Source organism: Panulirus ornatus, chromosome 29, assembly GCF_036320965.1.
Source record: "Panulirus ornatus isolate Po-2019 chromosome 29, ASM3632096v1, whole genome shotgun sequence".
Lineage (NCBI taxonomy): Eukaryota > Metazoa > Arthropoda > Malacostraca > Decapoda > Palinuridae > Panulirus > Panulirus ornatus.
In genome coordinates this window covers 17487112-17505380 of record NC_092252.1, presented here as the reverse complement: position 1 = coordinate 17505380, position 18269 = coordinate 17487112, and the positions used below count along the sequence as shown (strand labels likewise).

At 37.9% G+C, this 18269-nt stretch overlaps 1 protein-coding gene across 9 annotated transcripts in view; it reads right to left on the bottom strand.

Annotated features, from left to right (window-relative positions):
- The window catches only part of LOC139758166 (glutamine--fructose-6-phosphate aminotransferase [isomerizing] 2-like), a 100242-nt gene that overhangs the window by 34997 nt on the left and 46976 nt on the right, over nt 1-18269 (bottom strand). For 5 of the 9 annotated variants that reach the window (XM_071679340.1, XM_071679343.1, XM_071679344.1 and 2 more), the window contains exons 3-6: nt 17142-17375; nt 16580-16746; nt 12373-12514; nt 8438-8464 (exon numbers count right to left, since the gene is read on the bottom strand). In XM_071679340.1, coding sequence (XP_071535441.1) covers nt 8438-8464; nt 12373-12514; nt 16580-16746; nt 17142-17375 — 570 coding nt within the window. Of the gene's footprint in view, nt 1-8437; nt 8465-9727; nt 9773-12372; nt 12515-16579; nt 16747-17141; nt 17376-18269 lie in introns of all 9 variants that reach the window. The other 4 variants (XM_071679338.1, XM_071679341.1, XM_071679339.1 and 1 more) reach the window with 2 other exon arrangements.

The following is an 18269-nucleotide window of genomic DNA, read 5'->3' as shown; positions in this document are numbered from 1 at the left end:
TATTACTGAAAAGGTCAAGCAAAGTGGAATAAAAATAAGTGTAACTGAAAATGTTTGTGTGCTGAGACTAAATTTTTAAAATCCCATCATCACTGATGCTCTATAAACTACTCTACTCACATTCAGTATAAACATTTACTTTTATTTTATACAACATGTAACTGGGTAAAATACATGTACAAGAATTAAAAAACTATAAAACTTGTCCTAATGAATGAGTGGGCAGCCTATATAACTAAAAGCCTGAAGCCTCTCAAACATTATGATTTAGTGAAGACAAACAAAAAGTAATTTTAAGATGTGTAACTGCCATTCCATAACTATGAATGAAAACATACTAACTTTTGAAATGTACAATAAATAAAGACAATCCTGTTCATCATTTCTGGTTACAACTAAAGTGAAAATTAATGAGAAAACAAAAGTTACTTAGAGTGAACTTGAGAAGACAATGATATCCAAACAGACTAAACAGGAGATATATACCTCAATTATCCAGACTAAATACATATCATTAACAATGCAACATTTTAAAATCCATGACAAATAAAGAAGTTATGAGCATTTATATGTTAAAAGTATTTGCAAGATAGAAAGTCATATACAAAATTTTGACTACACAAAGCCATAAAGTGCTCTGTCATGTTAGACCTTGAATTATCAAACACAAATCAACAATTCTTTTGCTGACCTGGATAATTAAGGCAGAGTGAAGTTAAAATGAAAAAAAAAAAGAACAAGAGAAGAAGGAAACCATTACCTTCCAAGTCTACCATCAGGATCATCAGGTTGTGGGGAGGTCAGGTGATTGTGGGACAGAAAGGTAAACAGAGTAAGTAAAGGTTGCTACAGCCTTGAGGTCTGTACTCCAAACTGGCAGCATTCAAAAATTCAGGCATTAGCAAATATTTACAGCTATATCACTCGGAAAAAAAATAACAGTAACTAAAAAATACATGACATAACAATTCTATTACTACACATTAAAAAAGCTTTTAATTGTCAAAACCTCAACTCAGCATAACTACCAAATGAAGACTTCTTGAAGAGGGTATGAACTTGATACTCAAAAAATAACTGATATAAACAATAAATATCATACTGTCCTCTTCTTAAGACAGCATCATTTTCCACTGCTCTAAGGTATATAAGAAACTTAAACAGACAACACAAATAATTATATCTACTATTTCATTCATCGCATATATGCACATAATATTTTCTCAATAAATTACCGTAACACACATTTTACTACTCTACTGGGAGGGAAAAAAATTCTTAAACTTCCTGGAAAATGTTTTAAATGGCTAATGAAGTACTGAAAGGCTGTTGGAGATGTGGTGGAAGGCGATTTGTCTTAAATGATATGAAGCAAAACACCTAGTGTCTAATCAATGATGTGGATTACTAAGATAATGTTTTAAGTTCCTAGTAGAAAGTTAGTTCTATGGAAATGGATCTGTGATGTAATGACGTTCTTAAGGTTAGAAGATATTCATGAATATTAGGAAAAAGTCAGCATCATACAAATGGTGTAAGACGACTTGTAGACATAGCTTAAAGTACCACTTCCTTACCCTATACAGCTGGCTAAATTTGTACATTGTACTGAAATTTTTGAGAAGATGACAAAGAAAATGTAATAAATAAAGAGTTCATATATATATATATATATATATATATATATATATATATATATATATATATATATATATATATATATATCACTCACGGAACTGCAAAAGTATTCAAGACACAATAAGCCTCAATGCTAGTTAAAAATAAATCAATATAAAAAGAAGGCAAAATCTAATGCCACTACAATGCAACACTCAACTCTTGGACTGGAAAAAACTAAATGGAGTTACAAAAGCAAGCAATTTAAGATACTAAGGCAAGATGACAAAGCAATGTAGAAGTGGAATGGGTGTGGGCAAAATTATGGGACACTCAAAAAAAAATGGACTTGAAGACACAGAAGACAATACAAGGACAAAGGACCAGACACAAGAGAAAACCTTAACTTATCCGACCTGTACACGTTTCTTCCCCCATATTCAAAGCAGGGGAATGTTTTGAGAATAATACCTATAAGAAATGTCATTTCAATATATCCTTCTGACAGTAAATTCACATAATCCTTGCAACTACTATAAACATCCACAACTGCCCAAGAATTTCATTTAAATGGGATATGGATGATGGCACAATGACAGCTTACCATGACACCCCAAATAATGCAATGTTGTTAATGAGTTAGTCACAAGACTAGTAAGAATACACTCATGAATCTAGTGAAGCATTAATATTAATAATTAATGTAGGAGAATACAACGCAAGTTGAAACAACCAATAAAAGCTATACCATCCCTACACCCTCTATCAGCCAGTTACATAGAAGTAACACTAAAATCAAGAAAGAAGCTATGGACATCATTACACCTTGAGCAAAGTACCACCTACAGAAATATAACTAGAATTAATTACTGATTTCAAACATTTCAAAATAAAAAATCATGAATGACAGATACTGAAGGCATGTACAAAAGTCTAATATGGTATCAAATATACATATATCTCTACATCTTATCAAATACTGTAATCAGATCCCAACACCATCATATGTCAGTGACAAAATAACTCATAAAATACCTCATCATGCAAAAAAATGCCTTCCACAATTATGAGATAGTCACCATTACTACCATCATGCAAAAATCATAAGAACAACATATGTATCTATCACTGTCAGGATAGCCTGCAGTAAGAGTAGAAAATCAAACGAACAAAAATATCAGCTGAAGTAAACACTGGAATCAGGACAGAGTTCTGCAGAAGAGGTAAAAAGAAATGGAAAGTTAACAAGACTTTCACTGTCTAGCGACCCACAATTCATAATGTTTAGTACCCCGTACTTTATTTTTCTAATACTGTACAATTGTACAGTATATAGATACCAATGGTTTCTCTCATTTTCATAAAAGAAAAAAATATGTATATTTATGAAATGAAGAATTTACTGAAATAAATGAAACACTGTATAATTTATAGTATCTTAGAATACTATGCTCTAAACCTTCCATGTCAAGGGTGAAGGTTGCAAAGATCTGAACTGCCTGTCTGTCATTACAGTGTAACATGACTCATCTCATAAAAGTTTTCAATGAACTAATCAGAGAACCCTACAATCTTCTGGAGGATCATTAACAAATTCTTCTACAAGAAACTAAGTGACAAACAAAACAAATTCAATGTTTTACCAATTTAAACTCAGCAAGTCTATGTTCCTTCTTTTGCCTAGTTAGTGTCTATAAAGACTTGCATAATACACAAACAATATATGACAGCCAAGTTCTGTCTAAGGAAGAATGGTGGTCTATATTTGTGGACACTACATATTAATGTTAAAACCAGCAATATGTATAAAACCAGCTATCCATCCCATTGCCAACATACCTAACCTCATCTCCAGACACGCATACACACAGTAACCAACATGAGCATATATATGTATATGAAAACACAAACATGCACATATGTAATAAGGAAATTTTCAGTAAAATATCATCACATGCTAGACCTAAGATGGGAGTATGCTTTTCAAGTCTAGTCACCACACTTGAAGAACCCTAATCCTAGTTCTGATAATGACCATCCAACAAAGGGCAACAAAGATGGTACCTGAAAAAGGTAACAAGTTGCATAAGAAAAGGTTAATAACAACTCTGCCTGTAATGAAAGAGAGAACAAAGAAAGGGAGATGAATCAAAGTGATGAGAATGTATATGGAGATACTGTATTATGAAATAAGTTAAAAAGTTGCATCACAGTACACACACACACACAAAACTATACTGGTATTGAGATGTGACAAAGATAATAAAAATGGCAAAATATCATCGGAATAGATGAGGATGTAGACAGATCAGGAAAGGTGATAGATCATGATTACCAGTTTGCAGTGACAAGAATGAAAGATGCAGGAGATGAGGAAAATGGTGAAGGAAAGCAGTTATGGCCAAAGTAAAAGAAATGGTGAGCACAGCAGTACTTGTGGAACAAAGCTGAATGACATAAGTGTGAGCCAGATGAGCATAACAACTATGGTCAAGGAATATGGGAAGCAAATACAACCACGCTCACAAGAAAAAAATCATGTTTCATAAGGTGTTGAGACTGACAATAAAGTCAAGAAGGAGGCCATCAAGGAAATGGGAGTTGAAATAGACATGACTATATAATCTGCCAGAGGGTAAAAACACAGGGTTTAAATGCAAAAGAAGAATGATTAAAAGAGGGTAGAACGGTGATGATGAGCTCCATAACGAACCTGGAAAAGTTAAGAACTGTTAGGCAAGTGAGAGTAGAAAGACAATGTTAAATAGTAACATATGGAATGAAGATGAAGTATATTCAAGTTGAAGAATGAGTGGCAAAGGAATACAAGAAGATCCAAAAATTACCTCAGATAAATGCTGGGGATAGGGGAGAAAGAATACTTCCCACGAATTCCCTGCGTGTTGTAGAAGGCGACTAAAAGGGAAGGGAGCGGGGGGCTGGAAATCCTTCCCTCTCGTTTTTTTTTAATTTTCCAAAAGAAGGAACAGAGAAGAGGGTTAGGTGAGGATATTTACTCTAAGGCCCAGTCCTCTGTTCTTAACGCTACCTCGCTAATGCGGGAAATGGCGAATAGTACGAAAAAAAAAATGGATAATTATCTATACAAAAAAATACACAAATAGGAACAAACACACAATATGCAAACACCCTTTCTGCATACACAAGAATCAGAAATTCAGTGTAAGCAAGGATAAAACTAGCAACTGAAAATCTGTATGTTGAATAAAAAAAAAACTCTTGTGAGAAGCCTCTATAATAATGAAAATCTTACTCAATAAGTCCTATATGTAAGAAAAAACTACTCATACCATGAAAATTTCACATACTGTCAAGGAAAATACAGAAAAAATGCAAGGATGTATAGTGAGAAAAGCATACAAAGGAAACATATAAATAAGATTTAAAAGATGACAATATATCTTCCGTGGTGTAGCGGCTAGCGTTCTTGACTAAGGCGCATTCATGGGATGCCCAGGGTTTGAATCCTGGTGGCTGAAGTTACCCCAAGGTCAATCCAGCTATTTATCCACCCCTAGGGGTTGGTCGATAAAATGGGTACCTTGGCTCAGGATAGCGTGGATAGAGATGCTCTGTGGAAGGTATTAAGAATATATGGTGTGGGAGGAAAGTTGTTAGAAGCAGTTTAGAAAAGTTTTTATCGAGGATGTAAGGCATGTGTACGTGTAGGAAGAGAGGAAAGTGATTGGTTCTCAGTGAATGTAGGTTTGCGGCAGGGGTGTGTGATGTCTCCATGGTTGTTTAATTTGTTTATGGATGGGGCTGTTAGGGAGGTAAATGCAAGAGTTTTGGAAAGAGGGGCAAGTATGAAGTCTGTTGGGGATGAGAGAGCTTGGGAAGTGAGTCAGTTGTTGTTCGCTGATGATACAGCGCTGGTGGCTGATTCATGTGAGAAACTGCAGAAGCTGGTGACTGAGTTTGGTAAAGTGTGTGGAAGAAGAAAGTTAAGAGTAAATGTGAATAAGAGCAAGGTTATTAGGTACAGTAGGGTTGAGGGTCAAGTCAATTGGGAGGTGAGTTTGAATGGAGAAAAACTGGAGGAAGTGAAGTGTTTTAGATATCTGGGAGTGGATCTGGCAGCGGATGGAACCATGGAAGCGGAAGTGGATCATAGGGTGGGGGAGGGGGCGAAAATTCTGGGGGCCTTGAAGAATGTGTGGAAGTCGAGAACATTATCTCGAAAAGCAAAAATGGGTACCTATTGTACCCAATAACCTTGCTCATATTCACATTTACTCTCAGCTTTCTTCTTTCACACACTTTACCAAACTTAGTCACCAGCTTCTGCAGTTTCTCACCCGAATTGGCCACCAGCGCTGTATCATCAGCAAACAACAACTGACTCACTTCCCAAGCTCTTTCATCCACAACAGACTGCATACTTGCCCCTCTTTCCAAAACTCTTGCATTTAACTCACTAACAACCCCATCCATAAACAAATTAAACAACCATGGAGACATCACACACGCCTGCTGCAAACTAACATTCTCTTAGAACCAATCACTTTCCTCTCTTCCTACACGCACACATACCTTACATCCTCGATAAAAACTTTTCTCTGCTTCTGACAACTTACCTCCCACACCATATATTCTTAATACCTTCCACAGAGCATCTCTATCAACTCTATCATTTGCCTTCTCCAGATCCATAAATGCTACATACAAATCCATTTGCTTTTCTAAGTACTTCTCACATACATTCTTCAAAGCAAACACCTGATCCACACATCCTCTAACACTTCTGAAACCACACTGCTCTTCCCCAATCTGATGCTCTGTACATGCCTTCACCCACTCAATTAATACCCTCCCATATAATTTCCCAGGAATACTCAACAAACTTATACCTTTGTAATTTGAGCATTCACTCTTATCCCCTTTGCCTTTGTACAATGGAACTATGCAAGCATCCCGCTAGTCCTCAGGGACCTCACCATGAGTCATACATACATTAAATAACCTTACCAACCAGTCAACTATACAGTCACCCGCCTTTTTTATACATTCCACTGCAATACCATCCAAACCCGCTGACTTGCCAGCTTTCATCTTCCGCAAAGCTTTTACTACCTCTTTTCTGTTTACCAAATCATTCTCCCTAACCCTCTCACTTTGCACACTACCTCAACCAAAACACCTTATATCTGCCACTCTATCATCAAATGCATTCAACAAACCTTCAAAATACTCACTCCATCTCCTTCTCACATCACCACTACTTGTTATCACCTCCCCAACTGCCCCTTCACTGATGTTCCCATTTGTTCCCTTGTCTTACACACCTTATTTACCTCCCCCCAAAACATCTTTTTATTCTCCCTAAAATTTAATGATACTCTCACACCCCAACTCTCATTTGCCCTCTTTTTGCCTCTTGCACCTTTCTCTTTTGCACTTTTCTCTTTTTTCCTTCATACTATTCATCATTTCCCACATTAGCAAGGTAGCGTTAAGAACAGAGGACTGGGCCTTTAAGGGAATATCCTCACCTGGCCCCCTTCTCTGTTCCTTCTTTTGGAAAATTAGAAAAAAAAGAGAGGGGAGGATTTCCAGCCACCTGCTCCCTCCCCTTTTAGTCACCTCCTACGACTTGCAGGGAGTACATGGGAAGCATTCTTTCTCCCCTATCCCCAGGGATAATATATATATATATATATATATATATATATATATATATATATATATATATATATATATATATACAGCATTAATGAGGGCCTCAGTTGCCTGAGTCATCTCCGCTAACAAACAAAAATCAAGTGGTTGCAATGAAGAATCTACAACAACATAGGATGAAGATAACTGGAAATAATCCCTTGTAATAAAATTAAATAATACTAACAGTAATGACTAAAAACTTTGCAATGATATTCATAATTAGTAAAATGATAAGCCATGTTACAGTGTAATTGAACTGTGGGTATGCAAATCTGACTTAGGTGTGCAGCTGGACTCAATTAAAAGCACCACTTAAGACATAGTTGTTTCAATAACAATTTCAGACTATCCTGAATTCCTTTTACTCTATACTGCATTGTCTCAAGGATCATGATATTCTACAACCATGATATTACTCTGAAATAATATTGATGTATTACAGAATCACTCCATTCCCTTCGCTTAAATTAAAGATGCATACAATGAATCATGCACAGAAATAACCAGTGGAGCAACTAACTTTAAACAAGATTTCAGTTCCAAACTTTCATTATCTAATATAATTACAGGAAACTACATGTGTGACTTGCTAATAACTAGCTCAAGTAATCTCCAAACCTACCAACATATGCTCACTTCTAATACTGGGGTACTAATCATGTTAAAATAACTTATGGACCATAATGAAAAAATTATGGGAGGAAATGCTACTGTGTTATTTTTTCAAGTATATGAAATTAAACTCATATACCTGCCTTCCTCATGAAGTAATCATACTTCTATCTGTCTACTTTCTAATCTTTACTTTCCCTTTTGCATGGGGTAGACCAAGTGATACACATGCATCATTTTTGGAAAATTATTTTGTAAAAAATGGGGTCCCCAGCCAAAACCTTGCATGCAAGCAGAGGAGCAGGAACTCCTAAGTTTTTCCATTAAGTCCTATTAATGTCAGACTTATATCTATGAATAAAATAGAGAAGAAAAAGTCTTACGAAGATCGTACCCTATGCTTGAAATTAATGTCAAAAACATGTTATGCATAAATGAACAGTATAGTACGAAGAGTGATGTCAAATCAAGTACAATAAAAGTAACAGAAGGATAAAACACAAAGGAAGGAGAAACCTCTAACTACCTTTGAGATCAACCTTCTCGGGTGAATCTGGACGTGGTGTGGAGGGCAGGTCAGGCAGGATCAAACACGGAGGAGAAGAAGGGGGTTAATGTAAATAACAATAAGTAAATATGGACTCGACATGTTAAGGTTTACAGGAATACATAATGCTACAGAAATAAATATGACAAAAAAGGTAAACATAAAAACTAAAAACTACAAGTACAAACAAAATACACCTGTTGTAAAAAAAAAAAAAAGGGACAGATTTACATAGAATATTTACAGTTTATCCCATGTTGCATAAATTCTTTCATCTGTAAAATACCACAACCTTCCAGGATTATCAACTTTGCAAATGCCAACACAGAGGAAAAATGTGGAAGACCAAAGCCACTAAAACTTAAATTCAAACCATCACCACTGCAGAAGATGCACTTCCTTGTGAAATGGTTAAAATACTGTAATCCAAACAACCACCAATGCAAAAGAAGAAATTCTTTGTGAAATGCTTAAAATGAAGTAATTCAAACCATCACCAATGTTATAGAAAGCATGTCACATAAAACCTTCAAGAAAACATCTAAGATACATTTCGCAATTAGGACCGACAAGTTAGTCTGCCTATGCATGAAGCACAATACAAGTACTGTATACCAAGGCTTCTAATATCTACCAAATGATCTATCAAAAACAACTAGATAACAAGGTCAAAAAATTGGGCGGTTAATCTTAAGCATGCCCACACACAAAGGTATGCAGTTACATCAAGGTCTTTGTCTGCATTTGTTACATGTGAGGGGGAATCTTTTCAAAGAATATCAGCTTACTTTTCTTATACATCATCATACAATATGCTTTTATCAACACTCTACTTTGGAAAATGTATAGAGATTAGTGCTTCAAGACTACCTATATTAATCAATCTTGATTAGAAATAGTGAACAGAAAGTAAACCAGTATTGATGGAGAATTTTAAAAAAGATATGAGAAGAAAGAAAATAAGAAAAGATTTACTAACATGAGGTTAAGAGGTACAGACATAGTGTAAGTCAGTGGTAGGATGGATTGCACTCTTTGTCATGCAGATGTGTAAGTGGTACTATTAATGCTAAAGCAAGTATCACTACGGGATACACATTCCCAACCTTCAGCTACATCTGTGTAAAGGCTTTAGACACCTCATTAATGTATAGAGCAAAGCAATATTAGTGAAAGCAATAAGCAAAAGAAAACTATTACATCAAAACATATGTGCTAAAGATGTCATGCAGTTAAAATTTCTAAGTTAGTGTATCATTCCTCACTTGCCTCTATCTCTTGCACCCAGTGGCCTTCCTCCGAACTCGCACCCATCTTAGTAAGCCAAAAATGATATCAAGAGTTAGAGGACACTTTCTCGTGTTAATATTCCAGATTCAAAGATTTCTATTTAGCAGATACTTAACTTCATTCAAGTATGAAAAATGCATGCAGATAATGAACAACAAAACTGAGTCTTCTGTACATTCTATCTAATACTTTCAAGATATTCTTATGAATTATACTACTTTGGCACAGACATATCAAAGCTAATTATTCAGCCATATACATAAAACTATGGTCTTGTGCTAATCACTCATGTTGAGATATGAATTAAATCAAAGTATTTTGGAAATCTACATCAGTGATCTATGTTAACCTGACAAGAAATTAAGATGGGCAAATCCTCTGAAGTGACTTCCATCAAATGATACTGTGTAGGCTGTGCTGTCATCACAACACACAATAATCATTGGGGTACAAACAATTACTGCTGAATGTACAGAAGTGTTTTGTAAAAGTTATGATAATATGTGTTTTGAATGAACATCTCATTTCCTCTTTAAGTGGTACTGTATTAGATGATAAGTAAGCTGAACTTAAATTCCATTTACAATAAAGTCTGGAATTTCTTTGAAACTGGTTAAACATGATAGTTTGACCATGGCATAAACAATGCATCATATAAGTCAAAGAGACCCATCACCAGGCTTAATATACAGTATATCACAAGCACATTAGAAAAATTCAGAATCAAATAGATATGATGAACTCTACATGATAAAAATTACTACACTACCACTAATATAATTGTGACAAAGAAAATCTTATTCTAATCTAATACAACAGTTCAATTAACAAAACAACTGCCTAAACATTCTTCACACTTCGCTATGTAGTCAGGATATAAAATGACAGTGTCAAGTAACACCAGTAAAACACCAGGAAATATAATGAACACCAATGTAAATCTTCAATCAGATCTAAATACTGTACACAGATTATCACTGCTCGGTTACACATGTTACAAGTCACATAACACACATCTAGACATACACCCATCAAAAACTACACTCCCATGACAAATACAAGTTTCATCCTCCAGTCCACACTCTGGACGTTACCCATCACTACGAACACCATTTCAACACATCCCACGACCATTCACGCCCACAATGTAACTATCGTAAAGATTTTGAGCACTTACCACTCAGTTCCCCTGTACTTTCTGCATATGAAAACATGCAAAAATCACAACACTTTATCACCTATGGTCCTGACTAGTGGATGTGGCCAACTTACTGAGTGCTGCAGGATCCTCATAAGGATATAGAAATGACTCCTCAATATGCTCGGCATTCATTTCTTTGCAACACACTAAAATCCTTCCCATCCAAATCACTCTATACTAACTAACAACCCCTATGCAGAAATGAAAAGCTTACCTCTACCGCACACATCAACAATCTCTACTCACAGATTCCCCCATCCTCAGTAAATGTAACAATGACAAAACACAAGAATACAGAAATGATTCAACAATGCGATTCAATAATTCAATAATGCGATTCCCTCTTTCAACTTATCCTTTTTTTTTTACTAAATATATACCAGAAATACTACCTTTATGCTGCTGAATTACTATACAGTTTTGCATTACTGAATGTGTTAATACTTAAGATACTGTATATAATCAGTCAATCCATCCAATACGGTATTCAAGTATTGTATTTAATTATAAACTCATTTATCTACGAACAAACAGTCCAACACACTTATGGTGTAGAGTATCAACCACGTGAATAATATTAACACAGTAAAAACATAATGTATACAGTAAGTAAATGCTTAATTAAAGATAGTTTTATTACTGTGCTGTGAATCATGGATATTCATGATAAGCTACGGTACATCAAGATAGTGATTTCACAATTATCAGTTCAAATCTCGTCTGATTTTTAATCTTGATTATTTTATATTACTGTAAAATCATTATTGGCAATTAAGAGATCTGATGCTAATCTCATTTTACGCAGCTTTTTGAAACTTCCATTAGGTATTAAAAGTAATGAAAAAGTCAGGTTTGGTATAGACTAAATTTGTAAGAGTCATTAACAGCCTTAAAACAACGGCACAGGTATTTGTACAGATACATCGTAATGGTGTCCTTGATGGCAAAAATGCATAATCAACGTCATAAAGCATTCCAGTAAACTGAGACCAACATAAAGCTAAATGAGGACCAATATGGTACTCTGGTGGATTATTGTCATCCATCTTCCCATTGAGATATGACTGTTTCAACACCATGCACTGTTTCAACAAAGCTATTATGTTCTTATTTCACTGCTAACATCCATGTCATAAATCATGAAAGGGGTGATTTTCAAAGGCCTGTTCCAGCAAATTTCATACCACTTAGATCCAGTTTTGTAAAGTTTTATTGTATGAATACATAATTAATATGTAACACTGGTTTATCTTTATGATGTAGCTACGCTATATACTCTAATGAATGTCTACAATTTATCTACTAAGGAGGTTCATACATATTGTTCACTGTGACATAAGATAATACACCGTAACTTGAAGCGAGGTCAACACATAGGGAGTCTAATTAAAAAGCAACCCATCCATTCCTCTCAAGTACTTACCTTTGCTGTAAAGGACGGGAATGTGGTCACTAGCCAACTTTTCCTTTGTCTTAATTCCGACCAAGAGAGGGGAACCTCGACGAGTGACCACTAATTCACCTGGGAAGTGCTTGCTCTTGAATGCCAAAGCAAAGGCTCCCTCCTGCAATTGTAACGAGGGTATTTAAAATGTCATTCTGTGGTGAAACATACTGTTAGGTCACTCCTTACTGTACAGGATTGTACTGAGTCGCAAGTGTTTCATTTTCATAATTACTTTTAAAAAAAAGCAACGTACAAGAAAAATTAAATATTATTTATTGGCTTTACAGTAATAAATAACAATGAACAAATTTCCTTTACAATAACAGCTATCTTCTAGAATTATATATATATATACATATATATATATATATATATATATATATATATATATATATATATATATATATATATATATATATCATAAGCCAGGTACCTATTTTATCGACCAGTTCCATGCAGGAGGATGAACAGCTGGGCTGCCTGTAAACCGACCAATGTGACCTCCGGCCGACCCGTGAATGATCACAGTCCGCAACATTCACCACAACACCACGTAGGCTTTGCACGTAGACTCACTATTCTACTTATAAGTGCCTCACTATTCTAACAATCCATCAGGGATTATCTGAGAACTACCGATTATCTACCAAAAATATATTCATCTGACTTTTGAGCTCCTCAACAAACCGTGGTCTTAGGTTAGTTGTTGCAGGCACAGCTCTTCAAACACCTATAATTACATCGATCTAAATCGTCTGATCCACTGGGGATGAATGGCTTGGTGAGAGAGTGGCCACTGTGGAAGCATGGATGGGGTGTGCGAGAGGGTCAGTAATTGGGGGGCACGGCTGGTGTGTGGGAGAGGGATAGTAGCTGGGGAGGCAAGGATGGGGTGTGAGAGAGGGTCAGTAATTTGGGGGCACGGCTGGTGTGTGAGAGGGGGACAGTAACGGAAGGCAAGGCTGGGGTGTGAGAGAGGGAGGCACATCTGGGATGTATGCGATAGAGGAGGTGGTGGGGAGGCAAATCCGTGTTGACAAAGGGGCTGTGTCCCGATGATGATTGGTAACCAGCACCTTGACTCCCCCCTCCCCCCATATGAAGTCTTGATTCCAGAATAAGATCACGTTTACGAAACTATCCCCTTGGTTTGATAACATATTCCCCTAATTAAACTAAATTTCCCATGACCAAAAAAAGAAAACTACATCCATCTCACAGTTAAGTATTTTGTTAATGAGGCCTATTCAAATTTCTTTTAACAAATTTGAAGGTATTGAACTGTCATATGATTATGGATAGATAAATGTTCATCTAAAGAATCGCATGGCCTCGTTCAGTGTATCCAGGCGGGACCCAGTGAGCCACATCAGCTGCCGGTCGGTTGTCAGTGGCAACGGAGGAAATCACTGACGCCACTGTACCAGATTCCCGCCAGTCAGTCTCCCATGAGCCTCCAGTGTTTCCCCGACGCCCACTCCAACATTTGCCAGTCTCCCACGAGCCTCTGTCATTCTCAAATGCCCACCCATTACCTGCCCATCTGTCTCCCGCAAGACTTCAACACAATTCTTACACATCGTTCTATCCTATGGTACGATAAGCGTGTAACATAATCTTTGTTTTCTCGTATGGTACGAATCCCAGCTTAATGACCGCCTGTTTATAGCGATTATATCTAATAACAAACAGACGCTAGCCTCAAGTGATCCCCAGGTAGCCACAACCCACTCCCACATGTCAATTCCAAGTTCCTAGTAGACCGCCACGCCCACACACCCCAACCACAGCCAGTGTGTCTCGTACAAGCCTCTAGTGGCGCCCCCATCCCCCAACCACCTCTGCAGATTTCACTTTCACATTTTCACTCGGGTTTAGTTTCAGCCGAGAGCCGGTATCCACACACAAGTAAGGTGATCTGGTTAGGTACCCTGTCATTATATATGTCAGCCAAGTTCAACCTATTGCAGGAAAATGATTACATGCTGATCATCCGCTTTACACATTTCGTTGGCTTGATTACTTGGGAAACTGTTCAACAGGAATTAGTGGTATGGTCGCTCATATTACTAATGTCTATATATCTCTCATTCATGACTATTGAAGTGATTACAAATATGGATGTCTGTGTTTAATTGTGTGAGCATTCATTAAATTTTCTGTTGCTTCGCAGTAAAAAAAAAACACCTGAAGACGCGAATCTCTCTCTCTCTCTCTCTCTCTCTCTCTCTCTCTCTCTCTCTCTCTCTCTCTCTCTCTCTCTCTCTCTCTCTCTCTCTCTCAAGAGTGAAGTCTTCACCTCAAAGAGAAGTTCAAATAAGGTAGGCGGGGCTATTTTCACAACCGGTTCTCCAACGGCAGCCTCCCAGCCCGGCCGAGTATCGTTACCATGTACTTCGCAGATGTTATTTTAAGGCATTTAAAAACTACAGCATTCATTCTGCATGTCAAACATGAACTCCTTCAACAAATGCAACGTTTGCACTGACGACAAATAAATAATCTCAAGAGGTAAGCGACAAGGATTCTTCGTATAGCTATAAATACATAAACAAACATGGTTCAATGAACATCGTTCGGTCAATGGCTTCACTAAAACGACGTTTATACACAATATCGTGGCAGGGATCTGGTACAAACAAGCCATACAACTTCATTCATTTGTTTTTCTTCCCCGGAAGTCAGGCTTTTAATGCTCTCATCTTTCATCCAATCTGACAATATGAATGCACACACATGGAAACTCGTCATGCACACCTTTGGCTGCCCCACAAACAAATACCACAACCCATGACCATTGCTAAAAAAAATCGAACCTGTGGATCGTTATACTTTACTTTCTTATTTTCCCTCTTCTGTGATACAGTATCATAAAAAAGAAAACACAGAGGTATTAGAAAACTGCATTAGTTCGACTATTATATGCATCATGATGGGACGTGGTGTGCATTTTGCAATGGCCCACGAAGCCAAGCGGACAACACAGTCCTCTTTTTGAGACAAATTATTGGCGCTTATTCTTCACTTCAACATTAGACCTGTGGATTCGATGAAAAAATTAAAACACTTACTGGAATGATTCTTTACTTCCTTCCACTGAAACAACGAGAAACTGGAATAAAATGGCAATTTAGATAACTGATATGTTACCTAATTTTGACGAACCAATAAACAGTAGTCTTGGTACTCAACACAAGACCTGGCGTATAGACTAAGTGGGTTCCACATGACAGATGGCCTGGTGTCGTTTAAATAAAGCACGACCTGGCAAATATTTCAGTATCCACATGATGGAGAGGGATTTCCACCAAAGTTACTGAACGACCAGGGTAGTCACTTCGCTGTGCACACTGGCACATTCATAATTTACTTCGTACCTCACATCAGTATTTGACATTCATGTCTACCCGCACAACTCTCGTGTACAAGCCTTTGCCCCAAAAAGTTATCAGACTGGTTATTCAATGCCATCACCCGCCAGCCTTCATAGTTTTTAATACCTAGGCTGATCGAGTACATTCCAGAGATATTTGCTCAATGAATCTGAATTTCCCCGCTGGCTACCTAGTCGGTACCCAGTTATGCAACTTCGGAAGTTTACTGTTTGAATGTACTCTACGGTACTTTTTGTTTTACTAGTGTCAATTCATCAACGACTATGCCTATGGTGCCAGTAATGCGTGACTTCCTGAGTGCAAACGGCAAATCAACCACATAAATCACATGTTACGTAGCCTGTGCATGTATGGCACGTCGTATGTCCGCGTATCTATGCTGGCTTCTTGATGGTTTTGTAGACGTCCTTGTTTTGATTTTAGGTCTTACCTACCTACCTGTACAAGGTGTGTACCGCGATGACTTGTTCATGACTTTTTTTGACATGTGCCGTCCCTTCCTTCACGGCCGGTTTCCAGAAAATCATCCTACAGATGAACTCCGCTTACTTCTTAGCATGGGTAAGAGTAACGAACGAACATGTCTGCCATCATCCTATCACACATTCAGCACAAGAAAACCATTCGCTACTCATAAACATCAGTCAGTGACTGAATTACTATCATTTCTTCTTTTTTGCTTTTAATTTCAGGTCCTGCCAAATGATATCCAACCCTACATACGACTGTCATGCACAGGTACATAAAAGTCATCCAGATGCGGGTGATGATGTTTGTTACCCACTCACCAGCTGCTGGATGACCTGTTCGACCAGCTCCCTGAAGGAGTAGCTGGGGTGGAGGGTGTGCAGATGCTTCACCAGCTTGGCGATGACTTCGGTGTCGGTGTCAGACTCGAACTTGTGCCCCTTCCGTACCAGGAACTGCTTCACGTCCTTGTAGTTGGTAATGATGCCTGCCAGGAAAGTCGAAAGGGAGCAAAATTACTCTACTTGGTGATGAATGATGACTTGTGACTTTCTATTACACGCAGAGATATATCTAATATAGGTCCTATGAAGGAGATATGTGCACATGCATTACACTACCTTGATTGTAAAAACTTCAGAAATACTTCTGGCTGGACTTGTCCTTATTAAGCAAACCATTATTGATAGCTCCCTGCCCTAAGGTGTTGCATTGAAGCTCTGAATCTATAAATTTTCTTTATACATGATTCCTCTTTTTTACAATTCTGTACATTTATTTAACTTGTACAATGGAGTTCGTAGCCAAACAATATATGTTGTGTGCTCAACTGCGACTGACGACACCTATCACTGACTTTCGACTACGACCAACGACACCTACCGTTGTGGACGACGAGGAACTCATTATCCTCGTTGGAACGCTGAGGATGGGAGTTGATGTCTGAGGGGACGCCGTGAGTGGCCCAGCGGGTGTGGGCGATGCCACAGTGGACCTGCAGTTCCCTGTCGAAGCCCAGCTCCTGGCGCTGCGCCTCGATCTTATCTCGCAGACACTTGACCTTGCCAGTCTGCTTGACCAGCTTGACGCCATTGGTCAACGAGTCAATGCCGATGCCTGGAGGAGGGGGAAAAAAAAGAACGTATCGCAGTTAGTAACAAACATGGACAAATTTCACATTACATATATATATATATATATATATATATATTTTTTTTTTTTTTTTTTATACTTTGTCGCTGTCTCCCGCGTTTGCGAGGTAGCGCAAGGAAACAGACGAAAGAAATGGCCCAACCCCCCCCCCCCCCCATACACATGTATATACATACGTCCACACACGCAAATATACATACCTACACAGCTTTCCATGGTTTTCCCCAGACGCTTCACATGCCTTGATTCAATCCACTGACAGCACGTCAACCCCGGTATACCACATCGCTCCAATTCACTCTATTCCTTGCCCTCCTTTCACCCTCCTGCATGTTCAGGCCCCGATCACACAAAATCTTTTTCACTCCATCTTTCCACCTCCAATTTGGTCTCCCTCTTCTCCTCGTTCCCTCCACCTCTGACACATATATCCTCTTGGTCAATCTTTCCTCACTCATTCTCTCCATGTGCCCAAACCACTTCAAAACACCCTCTTCTGCTCTCTCAACCACGCTCTTTTTATTTCCACACATCTCTCTTACCCTTACGTTACTCACTCGATCAAACCACCTCACACCACACGTCCTCAAACATCTCATTTCCAGCACATCCATCCTCCTGCGCACAACTCTATCCATAGCCCACGCCTCGCAACCATACAACATTGTTTGAACCACTATTCCTTCAAACATACCCATTTTTGCTTTCCGAGATAATGTTCTCGACTTCCACACATTCTTCAAGGCCCCCAGAATTTTCGCCCCCTCCCCCACCCTATGATCCACTTCCGCTTCCATGGTTCCATCCGCTGCCAGATCCACTCCCAGATATCTAAAACACTTCACTTCCTCCAGTTTT